This window comes from Chenopodium album, chromosome 18, assembly GCF_948465745.1.
Source record: "Chenopodium album chromosome 18, dcCheAlbu1.1, whole genome shotgun sequence".
Lineage (NCBI taxonomy): Eukaryota > Viridiplantae > Streptophyta > Magnoliopsida > Caryophyllales > Amaranthaceae > Chenopodium > Chenopodium album.
The window spans coordinates 22,567,695-22,579,134 of NC_137851.1; the positions used below are offsets into that span (position 1 = coordinate 22,567,695).

Consider the following 11,440-nt stretch of genomic DNA (forward strand, 5'->3'; position numbering starts at 1 on the left):
AGTTTAAATGATTTTTCATTTATCTAAAAGTCAAATGGAGAATGGATGCCAACTTTGCTACTATATAGTAATAAATTGCTCTAGCTAAAAGTTTTACTGTTAAGATGAATCATATAAACGAGAATAAACTAGGGATTAAGGATATACGTTTAAGGAAAAATGGAAATTAAAAATCCAACATTTTACCAGTCTTTCCTGAAAAATTCAACGTTTTGATTATTCCATAAGAATTCAAACTTTACCCCCTATCTTCATCTAAAGATCTATTATCTGTTCGTAACCGATTTTTATAATTTATATGCCATGTGTCAGCTTTAAATAGGTATATTATTTTTTTAATAATTAAAAAAAATTAAATAAAGCCTCCATCCCCCCTTCCCATCCCCACCTCTCTTTCCCCGGTAACCTAACCCACCATCGTCACCGCCGTACTCTCCATAAAACCCACAAAATCCCACATACAACGAAATCCCACAAAATTCACCACCTACAACCCCACAAAACTCACGAAGTCCAACAAAACCCACCATCACCACCGCCGTACTCGCCACAAAACTCACGAAATCCCACAAATTAGTGGCTGGAGTTGGTTGTGGCGGTGTTGTGAGGGCTGCTCTCTGTTGTCGCTATAATCGTTGAGTGACCACTGCTGCTTCAATTGTGACATTGCGGTGGTGGAGTCGGTGGCTGGAATTTGATGGAAGTTGAGCAGGGGTAGGTTTTCTGGGTCTGGGTTGGGTTTTTGGGTAGTTAGGTGGTTTTGTGGCATTGGTTACGGTCAGCGAATGATGGTTGTTGCGGTGAGAAGCAGGTCTGTGGTTTACAAGGGCAGCAGCTACGACTTGGGCGATGATTGTGGGGTATATTTGGTGGGAGTGTGTGAGAGGGTGATTGCAGGTGGTTGTTGTAGGGATGCAGTGAGATTGAAGGAGCGGGGGAGCTTGGTGATCACTGGTGGTGCGCAATAGATGGCATCAAGGAACTGCGGTTGCGGCAAGGTGAGGGTGAGAGGTTCAAGGCAGCAGGTGGGTGAGGCTTGGGGTTACAAGGCAGCAGTGTAGGTGGCTGGCAGCAACAAGTTGTTTTTATTGGGTGGTGGCTACAATGGTTGCCATGGAAGAGGGATGGGGAGGTAGGAGGAGAGTAAATTAAAAAAAAAACAACTTGTTGTACCTTCCTACCTCCCCATCCCCAGTTCCTATTCTGTACACCCGGGTGTACCTTCCTCTAGGTACACCTAGAGGCATTTTGGTAAATTCGCTAAAAATACATGTACCTTACGCATGATAACTGAAGCTTCTCTGCCTTCTTCCTTATTTCGATAATTTCATAATTTTCTTCATAAATTTGCAGACAATTTACTCGAAAATTCACAACAACAATGGCAGAATTCATGGCAACTCCAATACCAACTCCAATACAAACAATCAAAGATAAATCTTAGCAACAACCAGGTATCAATTGAGCATTTTTTTTTTCTTTTTGCAATTATTTTGCGAATTTATCAATATTAGTTGTTAATTTGAGCAAATTCATTGTATAATTTATGTAAATTTCCCCGTAATTTTGTATATATTAGCAATAATGAACTTAAATGAGCATAAATTGATCCAGATTATTCATTACAATTCGAATGAGCATAATCTGATTATTCAACACAAGGATTTTAATTGTACTGCAATTGAGCAAATAGAGGTAATATTCTACATTAATTTTTTTATTTTGATGATTAAGAATATTAAATTTATCATGGTTAATTGTCATGTTGAAAAATGAGCAAATTGAAATATATGGGCAAACCTAAATGAACAAATTTAGGAGAAATTGATTTGATTTTATGTAGAGGGAGATTAATGTGTTTCGCTCATTTGAAGTAAATTTACTAATGATAAAGTCATGTTGTACAAGCTAAATGGTAGATGTATTCTTACTGCTGCAGATCGAAGATCAAATGTATGTATAATTGGACAACCTATACAAAGAAATTGTAGAATCAGAGCTACTTGGTTTCAATACAATTGAAAAAGCTAAGCATTCAAAATTAGTAATTTTGAGCATGTTGGTATTGGTTTCCTTATTTGTGAAATTAGCAAAATTGGTTTGCTTATTTGTGAAATGATCAACATAGTTTTGCTCATTTGACCAAATTGATCAAGGTAATAAGGCAGCATTGTACCATTTCAAGCTCTTTGATAGATGCTCCGAATGAGTCTTTTGGGAACAAATGGTTATGGCTTACCAGCAAGTGTAATGCTAAGGTTTTTATGTCCCTTTGTGTAAGTGTAAGCTTCATGATATTATATTCAATAATGAGATACCTAACTATGTAATGCATGGTTGCAGCGGGTTTTTCATGTCTCGTGGAGGAGTATGGAAGGTATGCAAGGTGGGTGTTTGCCTCGAAGTGTGATGTTAGTCTGTTACTGCTCGTACAATTGCAAGACCTGCTGATGTGCAGGCACAGTTAGCAACATAGTATGTGAGGGTTCTTGCATAGGGACTATTACCGGTGCTGATGGACCAGGGGCTGCTGCAACTAGTGCTAGTCCAAGTCTTGTAGTGTTGAACTCGCGTATTTTGCCTGTTAGTTTTGCTGGACTTAGTCTGCTGGGGTGTGTTAAATTACTTTGTAATCTGCTAGTTTGCTTGTATTGAGTAAAAGAGCTAAAAAAATAACTTAGAGAGTATCAAGAAGGTGAATATGAATCACTAATCCAAGGTATAAGTAGGTGAGATGTTTACATTTTTGTTTTTCTTTGTTTATCTATCAAATGAGCACCAATTGTTCATTTATGAAATGAGCATCATTTATCAACTACTAGAAATTGTAAATGTTCCTCTAAGTTCAGATTTTGGCTTCTTGCCTTCCTAACTACTTTATTTAATTTTATTTTTTATCATGCTAAGTGCAATGAGCTAGTGTAGAATTATAAATGTTTTGAAACTAGTAGCCTATGTAGGATTTGAACCTACACCCTCTATGCAATATAGGAACACAATGCTTGACCAATTGAGCTAATAGGTTTAGAATTTTACTAACACACCAAAGTAGAAATAGTGCACGTAAGAGATAGTATTTTACAATTTTACTAACACATCAAACTAGTAGCCTATGTAGGTAACTAAGTAGTATTTATGGAATAAAAAATGTAACTATATTTTGCCAAGAAAATGCACACAAGTGATTATAATATCATTTAAAGTTTTTCTTAACAAGACGAGAAAGAGATATTAATCAACTATATCGACTATTAAAAGGCAACCCGGCCAAGAATGCAAAGGTAGTACTTAGCAATCAAGCTAGTGGACTCAATGGACCATCATTTGAAGCACAAACATGAGTTTCGCATACTTGATGCTCTCAATTAATCAATAAATGAGAAAAATATATTTGCTCATCAAACAAATGAGCAAAACTTTTTGAAAGTTAAGCAAATAATAGTCTTGACATAATTGCTCGTTTGAGCCTAATTACAGTAAAAGAGCAATAATAATGTACATTCATGCATGTTATAGCAGCAACACACCTTTAGTAGCCGCATAAACAGTACCAATACCTATAGATGTAACCCCTGCAACAGATAATATGATGATAATGCTTCGAGCTCCAGAATTTTTTTAAAGAGGGTGCGCAAGCTAACATAGATGGTAAGCAGATTCCAAATTAGTGGTCATTAGACCACGCAACTACACTGTGGGACAGACCAGATAGCGTGGGAGGGAAAACCATCGTTGCATACATTTTGTAATCATGTATTAACTTTGTGAAACTAGCTGCCATTACATTAATATTCAAAGCCACACCTTCAGAAATACTCTTGTTCCTACAAAACCAAACTGACCACACAATTGACAATAGCACACAAAGTTCCTCCTTGCTATTCTTATCAGCAATCCATAGCACTCTTTCAGCAAAAGAAGCCTGCATCGGGGACTCAGAAATAACTGCAGCATGTTCATTCATAATTGTCCCAAATATGCCTGATTGCACTACAGTCAAACAGAGCATGTGAAATCGTCTCCACCTCGCTCTCACATATCACAGGTAGCAATGTGGCGTCTATGCAACTCATTTTTCACACCAAGGCTTCCCTTACAAGCTCTCCACACAAAATGGCTCAATTTTAGAGGACCACCCAAGCCCTACACCAATTTCCGCAACTTTCGCTCATTTGCACTTTGATTCGAATTACTCACAAAATTCACACCCATTTTACCTAGCCAGTGAGCATCATATTTGTCTTATATAAATATTGATTAATAGGAATAAGCAAATGACCCTTTGTAGAGTATTGAGATATGCCCTTACTAAGCAAAAATTATCAGCAAAAGATAGTTTAAAGAACTTCATTTAGCAAAATAGTACCCCACCTCCCACCCTAACCAAAAGAATGCTGCACAAGTGGAGTAGTTGGCAGCGATATTAGACTACAAATCTTATTTCCTATTTTCAAAAAGAAAATTAAAGCTACATCATATTATACTTCCTATACATGAAAAAAGATGTATAAAATATTAAAATGTCAGTGATCACCATTTCACTATAGATTGCAGGAAACATGTCAGTTGCAGCTGAAAGTTATGTTCTCAGATTATTAAGTCTATTTCTGTTTTACTTCATTTGCACTACAAATGTCTACATTATATTTTCACTTTCCCGCATTACGTAAGTGAGCAGCTTGACACACTTACACAACTGCCCGCACACACACCTCAATCATAACAATGTAAAACAGAAAGCAACTTAACTATGCTGCCAAAAAAAATGAGCAAAAATATACTAAGTAAATGAGAACAAAAATAAAAATGAGCAAAAAAAAAATCATAAAATGAACAAACATAGGAAAAATGAGCAAACATAAAACAGAAATTACATAAAAAAATTGAGCATGAGCAATTAATCACACATGAAAGGAAAACAATTACACGGAAAAAATGAGCAAAATGAGCAGTTAATGACACATTAACGAAATTAAACAAAAATCACAATGAAAGACATATTAATGAAAATAAAACAGAAATTGAAACAAAAATACATGAAACTTAATTAGTATAACTAATACTCCGTAAAAAATCGAGCAAAATGAAAATTGAGCACAAAATTTTATACGAATTATAATTGAGCAAAAATTCTGAAAAAATTGAGCACAAAAAGTTTATACGAAGTATAATTAATCACACAAAAATACATAAAACTTAATTCGAAGTATAATTGAACAAAAATACATGAAGTTGATCATTATGTAACCAAAAACACAAACAAAAATTGAAAAAAAAAGAGAGGAAATTTACCTATATTCCTCCATTGTAGCAATTAGCAGCAATTCTAAGCAAAATCTCGAAATATAGATAAAGAAATTGAAGATAGGAAACGAAATTTTGGAAATTGAAGACCAGAAGAGAAGGAAGAGAAAGAAAATAAAGAAATAGAATAGAAAAACGGGTAAAGCGTGAACCCGTTATCACGTGTACAAGGAAAAAAATGCGAGAAATGAAAATAATAACTCTGGGTGTGTCGATGAAATATAAGTCGATTAGCCAGATTAACAAAACCACACAATCAGGGCCTCTTTTGGTCTTTTCAGTCAATTAGTTGGGGGTATTTTCGTAATTGCAGAGAGATGTCCCTCAAACGGCTGAATGACATGGAAAAATGTTGACTAACATAGGTTTAGTCAATATTGTAACTTCTGTTTGACAGCAAGTGAACCCAGTTTCACTTTACCTTTACAAACCCTAATTCCAGCCGATCGCGCAATTAGCTAGAGAATTCTTTCCTACCCTACCCAATCTCGGAATTATAAGTCAGATGTCGAGGATTCGTTGTAGTCTGATTCAATTACACCCTTTCCTACCGTACCCAGGTAATTTCTGTCCAGCTCGCATTTGTAATGGGTAATTCGGAGCATTATTTAGTTCATAATTCAAATAGGTGTTGTTTAACTGTATGTCGCATATGTTTAGTACTTAATTTGTTTGTTTACGTAATGAATTGTATGTTGATAGTGTTTAATTAATTTTGTTTACGTAATGAATTGAACATTAATATTGTTTATTCAATTTGTAATAATCGATAGTGTTAGTTAAATGACCATTAATATAATTCCTTAAGAGTAAATTGGTTTTTGGTTATAGTTATGGCTGTGTAGTTTCTTGAAAATTTGATGCAAGATATCAAATCAGATTTTCCAACAATGATAATCAATTTCTAATAATCGATAGTGCTAGTTAAATGACTATTAATATAATTCCTTAAGGATAAATTGGTTTTTGGTTGTAGTTGTGGCTGTGAAGTTTATTGAATAAATTATGCAAGATATCAAATCAGATTTCCCAGCAATGTTCAAGGTAACGTGTGGATGACACTGTCTTATCAAATCAGTGAAAATGGTTGCATGAATCGATTTTGATGCTATTTAATCATATGTTGGTAGGATGATAATTTAACTGTTGGTGGGAAAATGAAGGCTAAAGGTGAAGTGTTGAAGGAGTTTTTTAAGGCTCAATCAAAGGTAATTGTTGAGCAACTTAAATATTTGTAGTTAAATTTATGCTTGTTGTCTTAAGTTGATGCTATTTGTCTTCTTTTTTTGGGTGAATGTTGAATCAATTACAATTCTGGCTGTTATAGTTCAAATATTTACAATATATTTGGCTGATTTCTAATCTTACAGCCTCCAAACTTGAATTGTCGTGTTGAGAGCTTTGGTAGGATATGTCAAATTTTCGACTCTCGTCAAAGGCGTTGGGTTACTGAAATGGGATTTGGCGGGTTGTTATATTTGTCTGGTGACATCCACATCCCAAGGCAGATTAGGTATTGGCTAATGACCCGAATTGATCCGGTCCATAAGATGGTCATTACTCCGAAGGGAAGGTGTTTAATGTTATCTAGAAATCAAATGCATTGGGTTCTTGGCATTCCGAATGGTTTAAAGGCTGTCCTAACTTATAAAACATTAAACAAGGCACAAATCGAGAAGGTAAGAGGAATTATCTCAAAGTATGGACAAACCCGGAGAAGCCAGTCTCATGTCGGGCATTCAAGGGTACATGAGTCAGTAGGAATACCGGTGACGCCTGAGTTGATGGATAGGTTGGAGTATCACTGGGAGGAGCGTGATGAGGAAAAGTTCAAGACATTGTTTCTGTTGCTTGCATTGGAAATGTTCTTGTGTCCAACGTTGTCCCCCAAACTAGCGTCTGATTTGGTTCCTGCTTTGACATGTGCTATAGAAGCTGATGAGTATGATTGGTGCACGTTGGTGCTGAATAAGCTCCTTGGTAGTGTGCGGTCCTTTGGCAGGAGATTTTATGCATTTGGGCATGCTGGTGATTGTGGAGGATGCACATTATTTGCCGTGGTAATGAGGTTATTCTTTTATTTTGTTTTCCAGTTCAACAAGTAGTTGTAGTAGTATCACTTAATAAGTATTTGATTGAACATATATTTTACTTAGACCGACTAGATAGGGAGGCTGTAGATTGGGGTGTTTTACCGAGGTTGAAGGTGTGGAACATCAAACAAATACTTGCCGCTAGTAAGGAAGATAGATCAGTTATGGGAGGTGATTACGGAGTCACATGGGTAATGTCATTTGTTCTTTTATTGCAATCTTTTTTCTTGTACTTGTTTTACACTGATATGTGTCGTTGTTGTAGACTCTGGACGTAGCATATGGGGAGAGCCATCCGAGACAGGCAAGAGATACGGATGGACCTACAAAATTACTTACTAACTGAAGTTATAAGGCTGTTTATGCAATTGGTTACTTCCCAATTATAGGTGATTCCCTTTTGCAGATTGAGCTCCAAGATGACATGGGCTGTTTGCAACCTAGACGTAGGCGTGGTGCGTCTTCATCAAAGTTTCCTTATGGTCAAATCACAGTACAGTTAGAGGACTCAAATGGCAGTGTACATGGTCAAATCACATTACAGTTAGAGGACACGAAACCAAAAGTTGATAAACCAAATGGATATGCTGCTTTCCCTCTACAAATTAGTTTTGATGTATTCAGAAGGTACATGCAGTAACATTTTGAATTCTAATAATCGTATCTTTAACAGCAACGTCAGTCTGATTTATGATTTCACTGCAGTATCTCCAAAGATGCCATGTCCCTTCTTAGACGAATGAGTTCCATGGTACCTATCCACACTTGCTCGTTCTCCCACTACATATTCACACCCTGCTGTAACAGTGTGATTCTTCTTTCTAGATACTGAGAAGTGTTAATTGCAATACTGGAGAGTTTCCTTTTTTACAATCTTCTGAATTGGTAAGTTTATTTTGTTTGCAAAGTGGCTACTGTTGTTTATGATGTTGTATGGAACTTCTTATTGCTTTGAATTTTCAGGGTCAAGTACTTAAGTTTGGTGGTGGTTTAGAGGCATGGACATTAGTAATGCCATGTTGTCAAATTTTGTGCAAAGCCCACGCTGTCAGGCACTAGTAATTATGTCTAAGGTGAGTGTTGTTTGGTTATTGTAAGGCTGTCTGTGACGTGTGAAGAACATTCCTGACAAAAATGTTGTAGGTATTTGTTCCCCAATATGCCGTTGGGAAACTGACTTCTCCTACGTTTTGTCGAGTATACATTGCCTTGAAAACCACCCTGCTCTCGGAATTGTTGATGGTTTACGGTGATTCAATCACATCATACATGCATTTTGATAAGAGACAAGTAAGTATAATAAATGTTGCGATGACTTTTGAGCTAAATACTCCGTACATCCTATACATTAAAACCATTTGTTAACAATTCTCTACATAACAGTTGAAGGATTGTCAACAAGTACACAACACATATTCGTAACATGCTTGAAGGGCCTCGTAGAGTGCAAGTTTTCAAGTAACACGAGGTTATTACCAAAAACTCGAGATTAGTCGTCCGAGGACAACCTTAAAGAAGGCGAACATTCAAGCAATAAGGCCAGCCCAGAAGCCCATTTGTGTCGTGACTGTGATGAATCCATTTATTTGAAATTCGTGTGCTTCATTAGTTCATTTGTACAATTTAGGCCCACAACAACAAAATAGGTTGTCTTTATAGGGTCCATTACAAAAATGGGCCCTAAATACCACACTGTACCTGAAATACATTACTAATTTTTTATTTGGCCCATTTACCTAGGTTATTGTAATACGTGTACTTGGCTTTTAGTAGATTTGATCAAATCATTACAAACAGGCCCAATTAATATATTTCATTTCATTTGACAACATTAATGGTTACAAATTCTTATACATATAAAAGGCCTAGTGAAGCTTTTAATTTGGAAATTAAAAATAAAACCTTTAGCTCAACACACACTACTAGCCTCATACAGCTTAATGACGCGGGTTGAGACTAGGTCGTTGAAACTAATCCTCCCACGGTCAAAACTAAATTTGTAAACACTTAACAAACCTAAATACTAGTATAGAGACAAGTCAAGGGTCGAACCACTAGGAATGGGGGGAAGTTAACTATTGTCAAAGTCAAGTTATCTCGAAGCGTAAAAAGGAATGTAGGAAGTCAAAGTTCAACTAAACCAATAAAGCAAACACAAAGCAAATCAATATGTCAAACACTAGGGAATCAGGATCCACTTATACTTGCAATGGATACGCACTAATTGGGTTGGAGATTGACTAATTTGAGTATAGCGAGGGAAGATAGATAATGCAATCAAAAGAGCTCGACAAGCTATCTCCTAGAGGTCAAACTAGCGCCAACTACGAAAGACTCTACTAGGAACATCACAAACCAAACTCAATCGATAAATGTGAGCTACAAATCAATGGTCCGTATCAATGTAAACACACAATGCAATCTAGCATGAAGAACAAGGTTGATCACTCCTTCCAATCCATACATATGCACAAAATCAATCAACCAATTTAATCACAATACTAAATCAATCAAAACCTCCCAATTAGCTAATGATCCATCACTAATACATGCTTCACCACATCCCTAGCAAGCAAACTACACTCACAATCCATTAAAGAAATCAAGAACAAAGCTATACAATTCATCAAATTCTTCAACATCATTCCAATTAAATCAATCCAATCAAACAATCAATAAACTTGAACATTCAACAAAACAATCGAAATCAAAAGCTAAAATTGAATTAAAGTAAAGAAGATTCTTACAAGCTTGACCAAATCAAAGGAAATGTACTTGAATTCAAACCAATTACAACTATCATCAATCATAAACCATCAATCTTCAATGTTTCTCTCTCTACAAAATCTAAAATCTAGAGTTTCTCTCTCTAAGAAAATCAAGCCTAATTCTAATTCTCCCCTTTTCTCATTCCTCCTCTCTTTTAAAATAGAAGAAAAATCTATATATAGTAGAATTAACAAAGAGAAATTAGTTAGTCGTCCCAAAAGAACCCGTACAGGCGCGGCCTTAACTTTGAAGATGCGCGGCCGCGAGAAAAAGGGTACGGAACAGGGCAAGCGGGAGGCGCGCCCGCGCCTGGGCATCGCGCGCCCGCGCCATTAGGCTGCGCGCCCACACGTAGGAACAGGGCAGCTTCTTCCCCTTCATTCTTGATGCTCCTTGTGCGCTCCATTTGATGTGCTTGATGAACACGGAGCATGGCAGACCCTAAAAGACCCTGATGGTGGGTTCAACACGAGAATTCGTGCCCCCACGGCTTGAATGCACGGCCTATGGTCACTAGGAACTTGCACATCTCCATACTTGAGCTTCAAATGGAGGACACTAGGCATCCTCATCGATGCATAACTCGGGGAGAAACCTCAGGAATTCTTGGACAACGATCTTAACTTGAAAAATGAGAGAAAACAAACAAATAAAAGGGAAAAAGACAAGAAAAACCAAGAAATGCATGAAAAGGAAAATCGACTAAGGAAAATGCAAACTAAATAAATAAAGAGCAAAAATAAGGAGAAGGGAAAGAAAAGAGCTATAAAAGTAACCTAAAATCACCCTAAAAGAGAACAAATGAGTGCCATAAATGACACTTATCAAATTCCCCCAAGATAAACTTTTGCTCGTCCTCGAGCAAAACTAAGCAAGCAAGAATAAGGATGAAAGACTTATTCAAAAATGAAAAAGAAAGACATAGGAGGAGAATATACACTAAGACTCACTGTCGTAGGAATCACGGTTGTTTTTAGCTACAATAAGCCCTTTAAACCCCTAGATTGCTCTAGAGGACGAGTGACGGTCTCGTAAGGGTTTCCTAAGAGGTTTACCCATAACTCTTTGAAGTAAAATGAGGCAAAATCATTAAAAGAAAAGAAGGTAAATCAAAGATTCAAACCAATACCTCTTGACAAGGACTTTTGCAAACGATCAAATGCAAGTGAATAAGCACTTTTCTATATGATAGGGGTATGCATGCTCCAAGATATCTAAGGTTGATTGAAGCATAAGGTATTCTAAGTGTAGAGAACTAATGAGGCGCAATCCAT

General features: G+C 36.6%; 1 protein-coding gene and 2 long non-coding RNA genes across 4 annotated transcripts; 2 read left to right on the forward strand and 1 right to left on the reverse strand.

Annotated features, from left to right (window-relative positions):
- Positions 1 to 377: 377 nt before the first annotated feature.
- LOC145590614 (uncharacterized) lies at positions 378 to 2,900 on the forward strand. Of its 2 annotated transcripts, XR_014102114.1 has the most exons (5): positions 378 to 1,251; positions 1,354 to 1,454; positions 1,615 to 1,695; positions 1,940 to 2,258; positions 2,344 to 2,900. It is a non-coding gene; the product is annotated as an uncharacterized LOC145590614 (long non-coding RNA). The 2 variants fall into 2 exon arrangements; XR_014102113.1 differs by having other exon boundaries at positions 1,940 to 2,900.
- A 438-nt stretch (positions 2,901 to 3,338) lies between these two features.
- LOC145591615 (uncharacterized) lies at positions 3,339 to 5,588 on the reverse strand. Its single transcript, XR_014102340.1, has 2 exons — positions 5,293 to 5,588; positions 3,339 to 4,217 (listed from the first exon to the last, which is right to left on the reverse strand). It is a non-coding gene; the product is annotated as an uncharacterized LOC145591615 (long non-coding RNA).
- A 108-nt stretch (positions 5,589 to 5,696) lies between these two features.
- On the forward strand, positions 5,697 to 9,213 carry LOC145591614 (uncharacterized). The gene is made up of 11 exons (XM_081648127.1): positions 5,697 to 5,864; positions 6,281 to 6,348; positions 6,435 to 6,512; positions 6,675 to 7,364; positions 7,663 to 7,701; positions 7,804 to 8,024; positions 8,103 to 8,148; positions 8,223 to 8,282; positions 8,361 to 8,470; positions 8,541 to 8,687; positions 8,781 to 9,213. Exons 2-9 carry the CDS (start codon positions 6,310 to 6,312, stop codon positions 8,454 to 8,456), a joined length of 1,269 nt encoding a protein of 422 aa, XP_081504253.1. The 5' UTR covers positions 5,697 to 5,864; positions 6,281 to 6,309; the 3' UTR covers positions 8,457 to 8,470; positions 8,541 to 8,687; positions 8,781 to 9,213.
- Positions 9,214 to 11,440: the final 2,227 nt, after the last annotated feature.